Source organism: Amblyraja radiata, chromosome 3 (genome assembly GCF_010909765.2).
Source record: "Amblyraja radiata isolate CabotCenter1 chromosome 3, sAmbRad1.1.pri, whole genome shotgun sequence".
Taxonomy (NCBI): domain Eukaryota; kingdom Metazoa; phylum Chordata; class Chondrichthyes; order Rajiformes; family Rajidae; genus Amblyraja; species Amblyraja radiata.
The window spans coordinates 23,733,993-23,755,065 of NC_045958.1; the positions used below are offsets into that span (position 1 = coordinate 23,733,993).

The following is a 21,073-nucleotide window of genomic DNA, read 5'->3' on the forward strand; positions in this document are numbered from 1 at the left end:
CCCACTTACCTTATGTTTTCCCTTCATTCTACATATGTCTATATCAGCTTGTTTGGATCGCCAGGTTAACTTCTGTGAATATTAAAGTAAAACAATCATTGAAATCAGAAACCATCTTATATAACATCATTTTTAAAATAAATCGTATTCAGTATTGTGACTGGTATGTACAAAGTTAGTGTGGGTCATTTTAATTTCTGTCCCTTAGCAATTTCATGCGGATACACAGAATCAGTTCCACACATATATATGACTCTATCATCCCTAGCTCTACATATCACCACCTTCTGTATCTCAACCTACGCATTTTCCTGCAAATGTCCAGAGGGCTTGTCCAGCATCCGGAGATGTTGAGACGAAATTTCCAAGTAAATGTGGGAATGTTACGAGAATGGTGCCAAAACCTGAAGACTTGGGCTATTGGTAGAGGGTGGGCAGGCTGGGACTTTATTCCTTGGAGTGCAGGAGACTGCGGGGTGATCCTATAGAGGTGCATAAAACCATGAGGGGAATAAAAGGGGTTAATGCACAGCGTATTTAAGAGGGAGTTAGATGCGGCCCTTGTGGCTAAAGGGATCAGGGGGTATGGAGAGAAGGCAGGTACAGGATACTGAGTTGGATGATCAGCCATGATCATATTGAATGGCGGTGCAGGCTCGAAGGGCCGAATGGCCTACTCCTGCACCTATGTTCTATATTTCTATGTTTCTATGTATTTTACCCAAAGTAGGGGAATAAAGAGCTAGAGGTCATGGGTTTAAGGTGAGAGGGGAGAGATTTAATAAGATCCTCAGGGGCAAACTTTTCACAGAGAGGGTGGTGGGTGTATGGAATGAGCTACCAGAGGAAGTGGTTGAGGTAGGTACAATAACAACATTTAAAAGACACTTGGACAGGTACATGGATAGGAAACATGTAGATGGATATGGGTGAAATGCAGGCAAATTGGAGTAGCTGAAAATGGACATCTTGGTCAACACGAATGGGTTGGGCAAAAGGGCCTCTTTCCATGCTGTCCAACTCCTTGACCCCAAGACTGCAGGTACTATATCTCGTCAAAATTCTGTTCGCTATCTACTAACTCCTTCCATTTGCCTATCACCTGAAGCTAAACCATGCTTTTGGACATTTTCTCACATTGCAGTCCTTTCTCACGACATTGCAGGAGGTCATTCATCCCATCGAGTCCATGCCGGCCCTTGGGGGAGTCCCATCAGTCCCATTCCCCTACTTATTTTCCATAACCTATTCTCTCTGACATCATCACCTAAACTAGGAGACAATCGACAGCAGCTGATTATCTTTGGGATTTGGGAGGAAACTAGAGTACCCGAGAAAAATCCACGCAGTCATAGTAAGAACGTGCAAACTCTACACAGACAGCATCCAAGGTCAGGATCACATCTTGATCTCTGGAGCTGTGCAATAGCAGCACCAACTGCTGCTTCACCTTGCCACCACTATCATTCTGAAGGCACCATCTAAGGACAAATTCAGAAGATGGTGTATAAGAGATGCACAAGGTGGCTGCCTGGATTAGAAGGTATTAACTATAAGGAGGTTGGACAAACTTGGATTGTTTTCCTTTGAGCATCAGGAGTACAGGAGACCTGACAGGAGTATGTAAAATTATAAAAGTCATTCAGAGGGTTGACAGTCAGAACCTTTCTCCCGGGGTGGAAATGTGAACGACTAGAAGCTATAAACTGAAGCTAAACCATGTTTTTGGACATTTTGGACTTGCTTTAGTCCAAGGGGAAAAGTTTAAAGGACATTTGCAGGGCAAGTTTTCTTTATACAGAGAGCTTTATATATAGCTACCTCGAATGCATTGCCAGGGATAGTGGCTTTTAAGGGCATTTAGGTAGGTGCATAGATATGGAGAGATATGGATCACCTGTAAGAAGATGAGAGTTTAACTTTGCATTACGTTCAGTACATACATTGTGGCCAATACCTATTCCTTTGCTGTATTGTTCTATGATTTAAATATATATTTTTTACTTTCAATCATTGCAGCAAATGCTACAGGAGGCTATAGACTTTTTTTTGACATGTTAATGGATTTACTACATTGATTCACCGTAACCATGTGATTTACTGCAGTTGACTGAATTACTGCAGAGGTTTCCATTGTAATGAGATTTCATTTCCATTGGATTACTAGCTTTTAAAAACAATAAAAAATAATGTAACAGTTCAAAATGTTAGCTTTATGCGATAACTAATGAATTATTTAATTGAGAAAACAAATCTGACTAACATATGCCTGGTAATTTTTTTCACAGATTTGTTATGATACATGAGACCCATTTCATTCAAAACCGTTGGAAATAAATTCATTGTAAAACACATTCACCTGAATCAAGCTTTCCCATATTGAGAACTAATGAGAATGGTACTTTGAAAATGAATGTAGAGATTTATATCAAAATATTCTTAACCAAAATATTTTCCTCTGGTGCAACTTAAAAGCAATCTGATTTCTCCCTTTTCCAGTTCTGATGGTCTTTGACCTGAAATGTAAATTCTCTTTCCATAGATGCTACTCGATCTGCTGAGTATTTCCAGCAATTTCTGCCTTTATTTAAAAAAAATCGCATTGCCTGTTTACCACACACATCACTGCCAATTTTTATTTTCTAAATGACAGTAGTTAAGTCTTATCTGGGTTCTGCATGCAGTGTCTTATGTTTAAATGGTGACAGCAGCATCACAGCACCAAAGAAAATACATGCAACTTACTTTGTTAAAATTAATCTGTTCTTTGAATGACGTATCCAGTTCAACGGTATAAATGTGGTCTCTATAATTAGAACAAAACATCGACATGTTCATTTCAGGCTTCAAGCATAGTGTGTAGAATCTTATCACACTAAACAGACAGCAAGTCGGGAAGAGCAAATCATTCAATTTTAAATGCTTCACCACATAATAATACAACTATTACTGATGCATTAGTAAAGACTTTGGTCAATAGATTATTCATAAAATAGAGCAAATTGTTTTCCCAGTAGCTCTTTGCTGAACGAGCAGGACAGGTGAGAGCCCAGATCTGTCCAGGGATTCTGCTGGCAGCTGCCATTGCCTAGCACTGGCCATTTGTACACCAGGCGAGGACACGATCATCTTCTGCCCTAATTCCTCTGCTCCACCCATTCTTCTGTTAGGGATTAAAATATCTATACTCATCACCACAGCCTTCAAATGAATGAGAGCATGTAATGCCTTAGTTTGGGGCACCAATAATGTGTAGGGTAGTTTAGAGATACAGTGTGGAAACAGGTCCTTCCGCCCACCAAATCCACACCGATCATTGAAAACCCATATACTAGTTCTATTTATTTCAGTTTCACATCTTACGCACTAGGGGCAATTTACAGAAGCCAAATAACTTACAAACCTGCACTTCTCTGGAATGTGGGAGGAAACCGGAGCACTCTGTGAAATACCACAGGGAGAACGTGCAAACTCCGCAGAGACAGCACCCATAGTCAAGATGGAACCTCAGTCTCCAGTGTATCATGATGCAAACCAATTCTTTGGAAGCAGATATGAAATGAAGTATTGAAAATAAACTGCCCTTTAAAGGACAGTTGACTGTGAGAGTGGTGAGGGTAGTTTTCAGTTACAGAACAATCGCAATTGGGTATTAGGGAAAGAGAAATGGCAGATGGAACTTAATCCTGGAAATAGTAGTTGATGCATTTAGGGAATTCTAATAAGATTCAGATATGTAATTATGAGGAGCACAGAAAGAGTAGGCAGTTAAAAATGATTGGGCAGTCCATAAAATTACTGAGGGACGGAGGGCCCTTGGTATACAGGTTCAAGCATCTTCAAAGGTAGTGACAATGGAGATTCGCCAGGATTTGTCTGGGATGGATCATTTGGGTGATGAGGAGAGATTGAATAGATTAAATGAGAGGTTCATTTTGGCTGGAGCAGAGAAGGCTGACATGAGACCTGAATGAGGTACATAGAATTATGAAGAGGAAGCATAAGGTAGGTAGTGAGAAAATGTCCCTCTCTGTTGAGGTGTCGATGATGAGATGGCATAGTTTAAGATAGACAATAGACAATAGACAATAGGTGCAGGAGTAGGCCAGTCGGCCCTTCGAGCGGGGTACCCAATCAGTACCCCGTTCCTGCCTTCTCCCCATATCCCCTGACTCCGCTATTTTTAAGAGCCCTATCCAGCTCTCTCTTGAAAGCATCCAGAGAATCTGCCTCCACCTCTAAGGCAGAGAGTTCCACAGACTCACCACTCTCTGTGAGAAAAAGTGTTTCCTCGTCTCCGTTCTAAATGGCTTACTCCTTATTCTTAAACTGTGGCCCCTGGTTCTGGACTCCCCCAACATCGGGAACATGTTTCCTGCCTCTAGCGTGTCCAAAACCTTAACAATCTTATATGTTTCAATGAGATCCCCTGTCATCCCTCAACACCTCCAAGCTGATCAAAAAGGCACAGCAGCGCCTTTACTTCCTGAGGAGGCTCAAGAAAGCCCACCTGCCCCCCCAGATCCTGACCAACTTCTACCGGTGTACCATCGAGAGCATCCTGACCGCCTGCTTCACGGTATGGTACAGCAGCTGCACTGTTGCGGACAGGAAGGCACTACAACGGGTGGTGAAAACCGCGCAGCACATCATCGGTGCCCCGCTCCCTGCCATAGATGCCCTCCACCGAAAACGGTGTCTGAAACGGGCTGGGAAGATCATTAAAGACCCCTCCCACCCCAACCATGGACTGTTTGCCCTCCTCCCATCAGGGAGGCGGTACAGGAGCCTCAGGTCTCGTACCAGTAGGATGAGGAACAGCTTCTACAATCATACCGTCGCATTGCTGAACTCGGAGTCCCGCCGATAGATTCCTCCGATCCCTCCGTCCCCATTGTTTAATTATTCTGTATTTTTTATTATTCTGTATCCTCTTTTTTTATTTTTTTATTTCTATATTGCACTACTACGGACTGACGCAAAACTGCATTTTGTTGTACCCATACTCAGTATTTGTGCAATGACATTAAAGTTGAATTGAAAAAAAAAAAAAAAAAAGAACTCCAGAGTGTACAAGCCCAGCTGCTCCAAGATAAGGGAAAAGAGAGCTGGGGAACTTGAGGAAGTATGTTTCGCACTCAGAGGATGGTTGAAACCTGGAATTCTCTGCCTGACAGAGGCAAGTACTCTCACAACATTTAGGAAGTATTTAGAGAAGCAATTGAAATGCTGTTGCACAGAAGGCTGTAGGCTGATTGCTGGGAAATGGGATAAGTTTAGACAGGCTGTCGATCCCCTGCACTGACCTGGTGGATAAAAGGGCCTGTTCCTGTGCAGTGTGATTGTGCTATGACTAATATTCAATATTAAAATTATTTTATATTTATAACATTAATTGTGAACTATAATGAGTTTCTTAAACTCCCATTTTATCGAATAAAATAACATATTTGTGATTATTAATGATTCAATAGATGCTCTGTATCTCATTAGTTCAGATTTATAGCAGAATTACACTTTTAAAGTATGTTCCTACATTTTTTTACAGCCTCTTTTTCCAATATACGTAGATAGAATCAAGCATTCTAAATGCTCTAATTAGGCAAATTGCAAAATGCTAGAACATCCTGGAAGGTTTATATGCTAACCTCTGTAGGTTAAACAAAGTCTTTGCTGATAACATCATTTCTACCAATGTAATTGTAGGACTAGGGGTTCAATATATGCTGGTGCATCACATACTGAATAGCCAAAGATGCAATTTCAGAGCTACAGCACATTAGTTCTTTCTGACACAGAACACTGACAAGTACTATTAGATCTCCTTAATGTAATTGTACACGGAGAGGTGAACACAGGACACCAACCTGAAAGGAAGACTAACAGCAAATTTGAAACCATTGGCTGTGCATTTTTAAAATTCACCCTTGCATATATCCTTTATGTGAAACCTTAGCAAGGCTGTATCGTTTGACTTTAAGTAATAAATAAAACACTGTTTATACTTGACAAGGACACACTCAAAGTGGTAAGTTTCTTTATTCTGAAAGTTAAAATTAAATGGTGACATCTACAATCGCCCAAGTAATTTAAATCATGCTTTCAGCCTCATGCATTTCCACTCATTCAAAAGGATACACAGACAAATAGCCCATTGTATTTGCTAAATTCTCCTAACAGAAAAGTCAGATTGCTTACATATTGCTGAGACCGGCACTTTCTTTACAAATACCCACCAATCTTCCTACAGAGGAAAACCATTAACACATCAGGTGCAAGGCTATTTTTAAATTCTTCTGCACGCATTCCCACTGTGAGAACAGAATAGGCAGGCAGGCTTGCTGGGGAGCGAAGAGTGTAGTTAGCTTGGTCTGCTGAACACATTTCCTTGCTTTCTTTTTTAGGTCCCATTAAACGGATGTTCGTGCACCCTCCCACTGAGAAATCATTTCAATGGTTCCAATGTACAATTTAGTTACAGTTGGTTTCAGGCACAGCAATCTGCAGCTCTCACATCTGCAGTGGCAGACCACCTCAGTGTAGTCAATCTAGTCAGTGTAGTCAGCTATCCAGTTCGAACTAGCATCGGGGCAATACAGTGGTGCAGCAGTAGAGTTTTTGCCTTACAGAGCCGGAGATCCAGGTTCGATCCTGACTACGGGTGCTGTCTGTACGGAGTTTGTACATTCTTCCTATGACTGCATGGGCTTTCTCCGGGTGCTCCGGTTTCCCCCCACACTCTACAGACATACAGGTTTGTAGATTAATTGGCTTCTGTAAATTATCCCTACTGTGTAGGATAGTACTAGTGTACAGGGTGATAGCTGGTCGGCGTAGACTTGGTGGGCCAAAGGGGCTGTTTCCATGTCTAAAGTCTAAAGTCAATTAAAAACATACTGCTAGAAGAGTCAGTGAGTGAGTCAGACAGCACCTGTGGGGGGAAATGGACAGACAACAATGGGGGTTGGGTCCCTTCTTCAGATCGATGAAGGAGAGGAGAGATAGCTGGTAAAAAGATGTGAGGGGAAGAGGTGGGGCAAAACTAGTAAATGAGAGTTGGAGATAGATGCAAGGAGTCGTTGCTGGTCATTTTAATTTCTCTTCCCTTACTAACATGTCTGTTCTCAGCCTCCTCCTCTGCAGAGTGAGACCACACACAAGCAGCACCTCAGCATCTGATACTCTGCTTGTACCTCTACAAACATCTCCCCCCTTCCTCCGCCAAGAGTTGATGAACTAGTTTCAGTTTGTAACCATGTTGTGCTCACACTTTTCTCTAGCCACCAGGCAGCCTATCAAGGAACCTCCTTGCCTGAGATCATCTGTTGCTGGCCCCAATTTGTCCTGTTTTTTTTGTTTGCTCACAGTTTTTTTCTCCCCCTCTCCTCACTCGAATCAGTCTGAATAAGGGTCCTGACCCAAAACATCACCGAACCATTTTCTCCAGAGATGCTGCCAGACCCATTGGGTTACTCCAGCAGTTTGTGTCTATCTTCAGCAACAGCATTGTTGGGATGGCTAACGATGGGCAGCAAGTGCAGAGGCCAGGGGAAAGAGAAGAGGAAATTATTTGGGTCCCTCTCACTGTCATAAATAAAATGTTATCACTTTGGCAAGATCCTGGAAGGAACTGCTGCTACCTGTGCAATGACATGTCAAGCAGCCCTTAAGAGGAGGAATAGGAGCAAGTGAAGTTGGGCAGACTGAATTATGCCACTCATTTTTGGTTTAATTTTAGATAAAAATGGCACAGTTCTTCTCTCCAACAGACATGCTAAACACACTGTTCACTCCAAACCTTTGTAGATGAAACATAAACAACTTCAATGGGTAATTCAAAACCCTGGCATGCTTTTATAACAGAATTTGAAGAGATTTGACCAGTTCTTTCATGCACGTGGGAAGTCGTGTCTCACAAATCTGATTGATTTTTTTTGAAGACGTGACCAAAAAGGTTGATGATGGCAGAGCTGTAGATGTGGTGTACATGGACTTCAGTAAGGCGTTCGACAAGTTTCCTCATGGTAGGCTGCTCCTGAAGGTTAGATCGCATGGGACCCAAGGAGATATAGCTGAATGGATAGCAAATTGGCGCCATGGAAGGAAGCAGAGGAAGCAGAGGGTAATGGTGGAAGGTTGCTTCTCAGACGAATGCCTATGACTAGTGGTGTGCCTCAGGGTTCGGTGCTGGGCCCATTACTGTTTGTCATGGATAGAAAATTGGTTGGCAGTCAGGAAACAAAGAGTAGGGATTAACGGGTCCCTTTCACAATGGCAGGCAGTGACTAGTGGGGTACCGCAAGGCTCGGTGCTGGGACCGCAGCTATTTACAATATACATTAATGATTTAGATGAAGGGATTCAAAGTAACATTAGCAAATTTGCAGATGACACAAAGCTGGGTGGCAGTGTGAACTGTGAGGAGGATACTATGAGAATGCAGGGTGACTTGGACAGGTTGGGTGAGTGGGCAGATGCATGGCAGATGCACTTTAATGTGGATAAATGTGAGATTATCCACTTTGGTATCAAAAACAGAAAGGCAGATTATTATCTAAATGGTGTCAAATTGGGAAAAGGGGAAGTACAACAGGATCTGGGGGTCCTTGTTCATCAGTCAATGAAAGTAAGCATGCAGATACAGCAGGCAGTGAATAAAGCGAATGGCATGTTGGCCTTCATAACAAGAGGAGTTGAGTATAGGAGCGAAGAGGTCCTTCTGCAGTTGGACAGGGCCCCAGTGAGACCACACCTGGAGTATTGTGTGCAGTTTTGGTTTCCTAATTTGAGGAACGACAATCTTGCTATTGAGGGAGTGCAGAGTAGGTTGACAAAGATAGTTCCCGGGATGGCGGGACTGTCATATGCTGAGAGAATGGAGTGGCTGGGCTTGTATACTCTGGAATATAGAAGGATGTGGGGATCTTATTGAAACATATAAGATTATTAAGGGTTTGGACACGCTAGAGGCAGGAAACATGTTCCCGATGTTGGGGGGGTCCAGAACCAGGGGCCACAGTTTAAGAATAAGGGGTAAGCCATTCAGAATGGAGATGAGGAAACACTTTTTCAGACAGAGAGTTGTGAGTCTGTGGAATTCTCTGCCTCAGAGGGCGGTGGAGGCAGGTTCTCTGGATACTTTCGAGAGAGAGCTACATAGGGCTCTTAAAGATAGCGGAGTCAGGGGATATGGGGAGAAGGCAGGAACGGGGGTACTGATAGGGGATGATCAGTCATGATCACATTGTATGGCGGTGCTGGCCCGAAGGGCCAAATGGCCTACTCCTGCACCTATTGTCTATTGTTCAAGAAGGCACTGCAGATGCTGGAGAATCGAAGGTAGACAAAATTGCTGCAGAAACTCAGCGGGTGCGGCAGCATCTATGGAGCGAAGGAAATAGGCAACGTTTCAGGTCTAAAGCAGGGTTTCGGCCCGAAACATTGCCTATTTCCTTCGATCCATAGATGCTGCCGCACCCGCTGAGTTTCTCCAGCAATTTTGTCTACCGTCTATTGTCTATTGTCATCTACATCAATGATACAGGGCAAGGTTAGCAAGTTTGCTGATACAAAACTTAGAGGTTTTGCAGATAGTGAAGATGGTTGTAAACGATTGCAGCAGGATCTGGATCGATTGGCCAGGTGGGCAGATGAAATTTAATACAGAGAACTGTGAGGTGTTGCATTTTGGGACATCGAACAAGGGCAGGACGTTCACAGTAAATGGTAGGCCTCTGGGTGGTGTTGTAGAGCAGAGGGATCTAGGAGTACAGGTGCATGGTTCCTTGAAGGTCGAGTCGCAGGTAGATAAGGTGGTCAAAAGGCTTTTGGCACTTTGGCCTTCATCAGTCAGAGTATTGAGTATAGAAGTTGGGAGGTCATGTTGCAGTTGTATAAGACATTGGTGAGACTGCATTTAGAATATTGTGTTCAGTTCTGGGCACCATGTTATAGGAAAGATATTGATAAGCTTGAAAGGGTTCAGAAAAGATTTATGTGACTAGAGGGTGTGAGCTATAGGGAGAGGTTGAATAGTCTGGGTCTCTATTCCATTGAGCGCAGGAGGATGAGGGGAGATCATATGGAGGTATACAAAATAATGAGAGGAATAGATCGGGTAGATGCACAGAGTTTTTTTTTCCCACAGTAGGGGAATCGAGGACCAGAGGATCAGAGAATCAAGGTGAAGGGGAAATTATTTAAAAGGAACACGAGAGGTAATTTTTTCACACTAAAGATGGTGGGCGTATTGAACAAGCTGCCAGAGGAGGTAGTTGAGTCTGGGATTATCCCATCGTTTAAGAAACAGTTAGACAGATACATGGAAAGGCCAGGTTTGGAGGATTTTGGACCAAGCGCAAGCAAGTGGGACTAGTGTAGCTGGGACATTGTTGGCTGGTGTGGGCAAGTTGGGCCGAAGGGCCTGTTTCCACACTGTATCACTCTATGTGCAATGCCCCTATTTAGCAGCTAGTGGTATTTTAAGGTAAGGAACTAAAGGAGGATACTGACCTGTCTGCACATCTTCTATAAAAAAAAATATAGTGTATAAAATCCTAGAATTACTCCATAGATTACCAAGACCACGATTTACCTTCCCAGTCCTTGAAACATTTGACGTTAAAGCCCGGCGGCAACCAGACATTCACATTATCACTGCGTTTCATTAATAAATATCGGCATGGATGGTGGACAATGTTGGACAATCCTGAGCAAAATGAGACCAATGGCGCACCTGTAAGTCCTGATTTGTCATTCATGCACTCACAAGGTCCAGGAGCAGAATTAGGCCATTAGGCCCATCATGGCCCTACTCTGCCATTCAATCATAGCTGATCTATCTCTTCCTTTCAACCCAATTCTCCTGCCTTCGCCGGATTCATGAAAGGGAACTGCATGAGGAGTCTCTAGATCATGGTGTCCAACATCAGTAACCTGTTGCAGATTACGTATAGTCATAGATTCCTAAAGTGTGGAACCAGGTCCTTCGGCCCAACTTGCCCACGCTGACCAACATGCCCCATCTACACAAGTCTCATTTACCTGCATTTGGCCCATAGCACTCTAAACCTATCCTATCCATGTGCCCATCTAAATGCTTATTAAAGGTTGTACCTGCATTGACAAATAGATGTTGCTCTGTCTTAGGGACCCCAACCCCTATCCATCTATGCCGCATCCTTCCCTGTCGTATTGCTGACCCATGACCTTTTGCCCTAGGCTGCACGTCACACATTCACCATGGCCCTATCACACCCCCAAGCCTGACCCAGACACAGCTTGCTGCCTCCCAATTCCGCACCTCAAGATTCTGATTACTCCCGGTGCCACAATCCCCAAATCTGTACTTAAAATCAAGAACCATGCAATTGAATTCCTTGCCATTGACTTTAAAATCAAAATAGACCCTTTGAGACTGTCAGAGGCAGGTTCATGAACCTGGTTAACAATTTGGTGACAGATGAATTATATGTTATCCTTCCCTCCATTTTGGTTTTAACGTCTTTTTAGCCGTGCAATGCAAATAAATTATAACATTTACTAAATAACATTTACTGTCTCCAGTTCAAAATTGAGCTTAATTTCAATAATTTTCTCTCAGAGAGTAAATTAATGCCAATGAGCAAAACTAACTTTCACATGTTCCCTTTATGTACAAATGTATCATCAATTAACAGGGAAATGTCTTGATGAAACTTGATGTTTCAGTGGGGAGGAGGGATTTATGAATCACTGTTATTTTTAGCTTTGCAACTGAAGTGTTGCCATGTTTCTCATCATCGCTCGGGTTATGAGCAAAAGGAAATACTAACATTTTGCCAAAACATTTCCAAGAGTGACTTTTTATAGCATTGGACTGCATGCTTGTTGCATTTAAAAGGAAAATAAAAAAGTGCACATACCTAATTTTTATTATGTGCAGGGTTATAAAGACAGCAGGCTAATGATCATTCTTTTCCAATTTTGGGCCATAAAATGTAGATTATAGGCAACAACCTAAAGGAAGTTTGTGCAAGCTGTTCATGATGTTGCACTGCTTTCAGCTAAAGTCCACTGAGTTCACCAGAAGCTGGAGAAGTGGGGATATTTTAAAAAAGCGTGGGTTTTCTCCAGGAGCTCCGGTTTCCTCCCACACTCCAAACACATACAGGTTTGTAGGTTAATTGGCTTGGTATAATTGTAAATTGTCCCAAGTGTGTGTAGGATAGTGTTCGTGTATGGGGATCGCTGGTTGGTGCGGAATCGGTTGGGACGAAGGGCCTGTTTCTGTGCTGTATCTCTAAACAAACCTAAATATATATGGAAAAATACGTGGAATTGTCGATTCGATTCCCATAATCCTTGTATATCCTTGTAGCATATCTGGAGAAAAGGAAGAGATGCCATTTCAGGTTGAGACTCTTCATCAGACAAAGGGTTTGATAAAGGGTCTCGACCCGAAACGTCACCTATTCCTTTTCTCCAGAAATGCTGCCTGACTCGCTGAGCTATTCCAGCATTTTGTGTCTATCTGCGGTGTAAACCAGCATCTGCTGTTCCTTCTTACGCCATAATATCTGGACTGAGAACTGAGGCAAAACCATTGCCTTCTTCTGCAGAGCACAAAGCTGGTACAAACTCAGCACTCAACACAATCAGTTCTTTATATCGCACAAGCAGCCAGAGCCACTTATTTTGAATTGGGAGACTTGAATTGAGAGCGTTGGTCTGTGAATTGTGTGTAGGTGTTGACAAATATACGAAATAATACTGACCTAGCAGTAATGTAGAGCGTTCGATTCATTTTCACAATCAGCTGAATGTCCAGTTTATGCCTTTGTGTGTTATTTCGTCCTGGCTTGTGACCCAAAAATACCGGATATTGTTTTGTATCTGTTAAGAAACAAATAATTTAACCAAGTTAATGCAATCTGCCTGATTTACAATTCCCACACTTAGCCCATTAGTTCATTTTTGTACCCTAAGGCAGTAAAGCAGTATCACAGCAGATTTCACGAGTGCTCATTCCTATAATCCTTGTTACAAGTCAGCAGGGACAGTAATTCTGTCACAAGCTACAAATTCTTACTTGGGAGGAAATTACTTTTTTTTTTAACTATCCTGTGTAGAGACATTTATCAAGCTGCAACAGAAGCATCATTTTTCAAACTTCTCTCCACTATTCAACAAATGAGAAATGTTGCTTGAATACTTACAGTTGCCATGTGCAATACTGATAGGTTCAGAATCTTCAGGGAAACCAGCCCCAACAAAATGTAGTAGTGAAAAATATAGCAGCAAGGCTTCAGACTTCATAATAGCACAGCTAGCTTCTGTTTTTTATTTTCACTTAAGCCTGAAAAATAGGGGGAAAAGGGGAGTCGGGCGTTAGCTCTTAAGATCACTCTAAAAATGTTCACAAGATATGTTATGATTTGCATTCTTTAATTATATACACAGAGTTTACTAGTTACTAGAGCAAGAGATAAAGAGAAAGCCAGTCAACAAGACCAGGACTAAAAAGTGAATGAACTAAAAAGAACGTAAATAGACACAAAATGCTGGAGTAACTCAGCGGGACAGGCAGCATCTCTGGATAGAAGGAATGGGTGACGTTTCGGGTTGAGACCATTCTCCGGACTTCTTTTGAAGAAGGGTCTCGACTGAAACGTCACCCATTCCTTCTATCCAGAGATGTTGCCTGTCCCGCTGAGTTACTCTAGCATTTTGTGTCTATCTTTGGCGTAAACCATCATCTGCAGTTCCTTCCTACACGTAAAAAGAATGTAAACTTAGCCTGAATTTTTAATTGACAGCGATGTCAAGGCAATGTAATAGGAGGGACATAGTGAAAATTATTATTCACAAGATATTACTTCAGATAATTCATAAATTTAAATCAAGAGCTCTTCCACTCAATCTAGTGGAACTAATATGTAATATGTACTTCAAAGAGATGGGAAATTATCACTTGATCATCAGCAATACAAGCCTGTACATGTGTCTCTCTGTCCACTCTTTGTATAGCTACATACACAAAACCAACGCTCCAAAATGTTACAACAAAAAAATCACATTTTAAAATCTTGAGCATAATGTGACATTTGCAATCCGGCTGGTGTCTCTATAAACCTACCTAAATGCCTTGGGGTGACAATAGAATGGACTGAAAATGTTCAAATTCTATACTAATGCAATTCATAATGTTTATGTAGCTTTATAATTAAAGAATCTAATGATGCAAGATCTTCAAAGTCAATGCAATTCTATTTTCTTAAAACAATACCGTACATACCATCACAGCTCATTACCTGTCATTTACACTCCAGCATTGCAAGAACTATTGTGAAAAAGTGCGGTTCTGATACTTGCTACAAATGACATCCACACGAGACCTCAGTCCAGAGGAGTCAGTGGTTAATAATGTAAACAAGGTCTCCTTGAATTCATTAAACACCACGTTTAGAATTACAAAAGGGCATCAAGAGGTGCACACCAATTTGGCCAAACCGGGCCTTGACTTAAAATATTCTAAATTCAGCGACTTTACGGAGACTCCAGAGTTGGCATGGATTCAGGCAGGCCCAGTTATCAGTCCCAGATCTGTTCTGCCCCCCGCATCCCCCCCCCCCCCCCCCCCTGACCCTCACTCCTGTTCTTCAGAATCTCCTAACACATAAAAACATAATCTGCATCAAATGACTGCTAGTCCTCATGGGCCCCGCTTATCTTGTGTGCTGGTGAGTGCTGCCTTCCGACTATGCCCATATAAAGAAGAATTATGTGGTTCATGCAACTAACCCCATGTTTTAAAATAGAAAGTAAATTACATTATTGTGTTGTTTCCAAGTTGCATTGTGAATGTAATGGGGAGTAATAGCTGGGATGACCAGGATGGTGATGACAATATTTTGCCATCAGCTCCCTCCAACAACCCAATTAGTTAAGTGCAAATATTGTAGACCTGTTCAGGGTAAAATAACAGAGTTTTATTTAAACTCATCTAAATCCACTTTGGATATACACATTAACGAAATATCAACATTTCAGCACAAACCATTTTCTTAAGTAAATTAAATTAGGAGAATGATATACTAATGGGCTTGCCCGACATTTTAGGCGACTGCAGGAGACTATGCAGTCGCCACATGGTCGTGAGGAGTTCCCACATTCTGGGAACTAATCGCGGCCTCATTATGGTCACTGTGAATTTTTCAACATGTTGAAAACCTAACATGTTGAAAAATTAGCGGCAACTAGAATGAAGCCGCCATGGCGAGTAGCGAGAATTCTCTACCCATTAGGACCTCCTGGCGACCCATAGGTGGGTCGCCAGGAGGTCCTAATGCGTTGCCAGGTGGTCGAAGGTTTGCGGAGGTTCTCGTAGGTTGTAGCCAGTGCTGACTGGTGAATTTCATTGGCTCGTTTGGAAAAAAAAGGTAAGCAGTAGTTATCAGAACCAAGGATAACTGACTGGTAATATTAAATCCATCGCAGGGGACAGACTTCTGACCGACATACACTACAAACCAACTGACTCACATGGCTATCTGGACTACACGTCTTCCCACCCTGCCCCCTGTAAAGACTCCATCCCCTACTCCCAATTCCTCCGCCTACACCGCATCTGTTCCCAGGATGAGACGTTCCACACCAGGGCATCGGAAATGTCCTCGCTCTTCAGGGAACGGGGATTCCCCTCCGCCACCATAGATGAGGCTCGCACCAGGGTCTTATCCATACCTCGCAACACTGCTCTCTCTCCCCATCCCCGCACTCGCAACAAGGGCAGAGTCCCCCTAGTCCTCACCTTTCACCCCACCAGCCGGCAAATACAACAAATAATCCTCCGCCATTTCCGCCACCTCCAACGTGACCCCACCACTCGCCACATCTTCCCATCTCCCCCCATGTCTGCCTTCCGCAAAGACCGCTCCCTCCGCAACTCCCTTGTCAATTCTTCCCTTCCCTCCCGTACCACCCCCTCCCCGGGCACTTTCCAGTTGCAACCAGCAAGAAATGCAACACCTGTCCCTTCACCTCCCCCCTCGACTCCATTCAAGGACCCAAGCAGTCATTCCAGGTGCGACAAAGGTTCACCTGTATCTCCTCCAACCTCATCTACTGCATCCGCTGCTCTAGATGTCAGCTGATTTACATCGGTGAGACTAAGCGGAGGTTGGGCGATCGTTTCGCCGAACACCTCCGCACAGTCCGCAATAACCTACCTGAACTCCCGGTGGCTCAGCACTTCAACTCCCCCTCCCATTCCCAATCCGACCTCTCTGTCCTGGGTCTCCTCCATTGCCAGAGTGAGCAACACCGGAAACTGGAGGAACAGCACCTCATATTCTGCCTGGGTTGCTTGCGTCCGGTATGAACATTGAATTCTCCCAATTTTGCTAGCCCTTGCTGTCTCCTCCCCTTCCTTAACCCTCGAGCTGTCTCCTCCCATCCCCCCGCCCTCGGGCTCCTCCTCCTCCCTTTTTCCTTCCTTCTCCCCCCCACCCCCCCAATCAGTCTGAAGAAGGGTTTCGGCCCGAAACGTCGACTATTTCCCTCGCTCCATAGATGCTGCTGCACCCGCTGAGTTTCTCCAGCATTTTTGTGTACCCTGGTAATATTAAATGTCCGCCGAGCTTCATAGCCATAGAAACATAGAAAATAGGTGCAGGAGGAGGCCATTTGGCCCTTCGAGCCAGCACCGCCATTCATTGTGATCATGGCTGATCATCCCCAATCAATCACCCGTGCCTGCCTTCTCCCCATATCCCTTGATTCCACTAGCCCCTAGAGCTCTATCTAACTCTCTTAAATCCATCCAGTGACTTGACCTCCACTGCCCTCTGTGGCAGGGAATTCCACAAATTCACAACTCTCTGGGTGAAAAAGTTTTTTCTCACCTCAAATGGCTTCCCCTTTATTCTAAGACTGTGGCCCCTGGTTCTGGACTCGCCCAACATTGGGAACATTTTTCCTGCATCTAGCTTGTCCAATCCTTTTATAATTTTATATGTTTCTATAAGATTCTCCCTCATCCTTCTAAACTACAGTGAATGCAAGGCGAGTCTTTTCAATCTTTCCTCATATGACAGTCCCGCCATCCCGGGGATCAATCTCGTGAACCTACGCTGCACTGCCTCAATCACAAGGATGTCCTTCCTCAAATTAGGAGACTAAAACTGGACACAATACTCCAGATGTGGTCTCACCAGAGCCCTAGAGCCGTGTATCTCTGGCTTCTTAAAAGTTGTCTCCAATCCTTCTCCCCCCTTCTCCCGCCCCTCTTTTAAAGGACTTACCATACACTGTGCTTTAACCTCTTTTTACAGCGCCAACTTTCCTGTTCAATGCGGTGTGTGTCTGTTTCACCTTGGCTTTGCACGTGTGAATATTTTAGACAGCACTTCCCCCGCTTGCCCTGCCCCCCGCCTGCATAACGGGCGTGTGAAGGAAGCGATGTGTTTGTGTGTGATGTGTGTGTGTCTCTGACACTCGCCATTCCAGTTGCTGGTTTTTCGGGCGACTGCTGCCAACTTGACAGTCTCCGGCAGTCTGCTGAAAAATTGCTTAAGTGGGACAGGCCCATAAAGGTCTACATTCTTCAACTGGTCGTGAGGGAAAAGAGAAAAGAGAAAGAGTGAAGCAAATTAACATATCTACATAACACTTACAGTGCCCTCCATAATGTTTGGGACAAAGACCCATCATTTATTTATTTGCCTCTGTACTCCACAATTTGAGATTTGTAATAGAAAAAATCACATGTGGTTCAAGTGCACATTGTCAGATTTTAGTACAGGATATTTTTACACATTTTGATTTCACCATGTAGAAATTACAGCAGTGTTTATATATAGTCTCCACATTTCAGGCCACCATAATGTTTGGGACACAGCAATGTCATGTAAATTAAATTAGTCATGTTTAGTATTATGTTGCATATCCTTTGCATGCTTGAAGTCACAAGTCCCACAGTTGACAGTGCATGTCAGGGCAAAAATTAAGCCATGAATACAAAGGAATTGTCCGTAGACCTCCAAGACAGGATTGTGTCGAGACACAGCTCTGGGGAAGGGTGTAAAACAATTTCTGCAGCATTGCAGGTTCGGAAAGGGCAGTGGCCTCTGTCATTCTTAAATGGAAGAACTTTGAAACCACCAGGACTCTTCATAGAGCTGGCCGCCCGGCCAAACTGAGCAATCGGGGAGAAGGGCCTTAGTCAGGGAGTTGACCAAAACCCCGATGGTCGCTCTGACAGAGCTCCAGAGTTCCTTTGTGGAGATGGGAGAAACTTCCAGAAAGCCAACTATATCTGCACACTCCACCAATCAGGCCTTTATGGTAGAGAGGCCAGACGGAAGCCAATCCTCAGTAAAAGGCACATGACAGCTCGCTTGGAGTTTGCCAAAAGGCACCTAAACAAGATTCTCTGGTCTGATGATACCAAGATTGAACTCTTTGGCACTGCTCATCACCTGGCCAATACTAAACCTACGGTGAAGCATGGTGGTGGCAGCATCATGCTGTGGGGATGTTTTTCTGCAGCAGGAACTGGGAGACTAGTCAAGATCGAGGGAAAGATGAACGAAGCAAAGTGCAGAGAGATCCTTGAAGAAACCCTGCTCCAGAGGTTTCAGGACCTCAGAGTGGGGCAGAGGTTCACCTTCCAACAGGACAACGACCCTAAGCACACAACCAAGACAACGCAGGAGTGGCTTCGTGACAAGTCTGTGAATGCCTTTGAGTGGCCCAGCCAGAGCCCGGAATTGAACCTGATCGAATATCTCTGGAGGGACCTGAAAATAGCTGTGCATCGACGCTTCCCATCCAACCTGGCAGAGCTTGAGGATCTGCAGAGAAGAATGGGAGAAATGACACAAATACAGGTGTGCCAAGCTTGTAGTGTCTTACCCAAGAAGACTTGAGGCTGTAATCGCTGCCAAAGGTGCCTCAACAAAGTACTGTGAAGGGTCTGAATACTTATGTAAATGTGATATTTCAGTTATTAATTTTCTAAACACCTGTTTCACATTTTTATTATGGGGTATTTTGTATTGATTGATGATAAAAAAATGTTTTAATCCATTTTAGACAGTAGACAATAGACAATAGGTGCAGGAGTAGGCCAATCCGGCCCTTCGAGCCAGCACCGCCATTCAATGTGATCATGGCTGATCATCCCCAATCAGTACCCCATTCCTGCCTTCTCCCCATATCCCCTGACTCCGCTATCTTTAAGAGCCCTATCCAGCTCTCTCTTGAAAGCATCCAGAGAACCTGCCTCCACCGCCCTCTGAGGCAGAGAATTCCACAGACTCATCACTCTCTGTGAGAAAAAGTGTTTTCTTGTCTCTGTTCTAAATGGCTTTCCCCTTATTCTTAAACAGAGGCACCTGGTTCTGTGTCGAAGCCCTTAACAATCTTATATGTTTCAATGAGATTCCCTCTCATCCTTCTAAACTCCAGAGTGTACAAGCCCAGCTGCTCCATTCTCTCAGCATATGACAGTCCCGCCATCCCGGGAATTAACCTTGTAAACCTGCGCTGCACTCCCTCAATAGCAAGAATGTCCTACCTCAAATTAGGGGACCAAAACTGCACACAAAACTCCAGGTGTGGTCTCACTAGGGCTCTGTACAACTGCAGAAGGACCTCTTTGCTCCTATATTCGATGCCTCTTGTTATAAAGGCCAACATGCCATTCGCTTTCTTCACTGCCTGCTGTACCTGCATGCTTACTTTCATAGACTGATGTACAAGGACCCCCAGATCCCGTTGTCCTTCCCCTTTTCCCAACCTGACGCTATTTAGATAGTAGCCTTATTTTAGAATAAGGCTGTAACGTAACAAAATGTGGAAAAAGTGAAGGGGTCTGAATACTTTCTGAATGCACTGTAAGTGGGCAGCAAGCACTGATTTTCTACATCAAACATAGAAACATAGAAAATAGGTGCAGGAGGAGGATATTTGGCCCTTCGAGCCAGCACCACCCATGATTCTGTTAGCCCAAGAACTACAGCTAACTCTCTCTTGAAAACATCCAATGAATTGGCCTCCACTATCTTCTGTTGCAGAGAATTCCATAGATTCCACTGGGTGAAACATGGTTTCCTCATCTCAGTCCTAAATGGCCTACCCCTTATTGATTAACTGTGACCCCGGGTGCTGCTTCCACATCGGGAACAATTTCCTGAATCTCGCTTGTCCAATCCCTTAAGTATCACATTTGAGATTCCCTCTCATTCTAAATTCCAGTGAATTTAGAGAGAGCTCACACACTTAGTCTTGTATTTCTGTGCCTATTTGTCAATTAATTCAAGAGAGCATTTCTCCATTTCTGCTGTGTTTACCTGGTACACAAGGAAACTGAAAGAAACACTTTCAAATGAGAAAGATATTCAAGTTCTCCTGTTCCTTTCTCAAAAGCATCCTTGACTTTAATTACATCACTGTGATGCTTGACCCTCTTCATATATTTCTCAGGCATATCTCATTTTCTTAAACTTTACATTCTGTTTAAAATTTCCATGTGAGGCTCACCATCATTTTATGTCTGACAGGTCTCTGAAACACCTGTGATATTTTACTACAATGGAGATAATTGTCTACAAATTCTAGAATCTAAGAGGCAAGTGACCAATATATATTTATAATCAGCAATGTGCAACTCTACTTCTTTTCACAGCCAGGCTCTGTTGGGAGGTTGGTCAGTGGGCATAGTCCAATCAGTCCATGTGACAGAATAAGCCAGCTTTGCTGGAGAGCTCAGGGGAAGCAAAACATAGATCAGTTCTGGCCATGTGACCATTTATACTGACGAATTAGGGAAAAAGAATCACTGTTGGGGATTTACATTGGAGGTGGATTAGGGGTAGGAGACTGAATTGGAAATTGGGATGGGGGTGGGGACCGAGTGTACAGGGATGGGTTTGGAGGGCGCAGTGCGGATGGTGGGATTGGCAAGGATGAAGGCAAATTACTTATCTTGCAGGTTTTCCCTGCTTTGATAAGGACATGTTCTCCCAGGAGTAACAAACAACAGGCGAACCTAACATAGAATAGCACAACGTCCCATCTCATGCTCCAAAAA

The 21,073-nt window shown here is 43.6% G+C and overlaps 1 protein-coding gene across 8 annotated transcripts in view; it reads right to left on the bottom strand.

Moving 5' to 3' along the window:
* sema6a (semaphorin 6A) overlaps window positions 1-21,073 on the bottom strand; it is a 103,821-nt gene that overhangs the window by 43,839 nt on the left and 38,909 nt on the right. For all 8 annotated transcript variants that reach the window (XM_033017470.1, XM_033017476.1, XM_033017474.1 and 5 more), the window contains exons 2-5: window positions 13,197-13,336; window positions 12,756-12,873; window positions 2,746-2,806; window positions 10-72 (exon numbers count right to left, since the gene is read on the bottom strand). In XM_033017470.1, coding sequence (XP_032873361.1) covers window positions 10-72; window positions 2,746-2,806; window positions 12,756-12,873; window positions 13,197-13,296 — 342 coding nt within the window. In that variant the 5' untranslated portion in view covers window positions 13,297-13,336. The remainder of the gene's footprint in view (window positions 1-9; window positions 73-2,745; window positions 2,807-12,755; window positions 12,874-13,196; window positions 13,337-21,073) is intronic.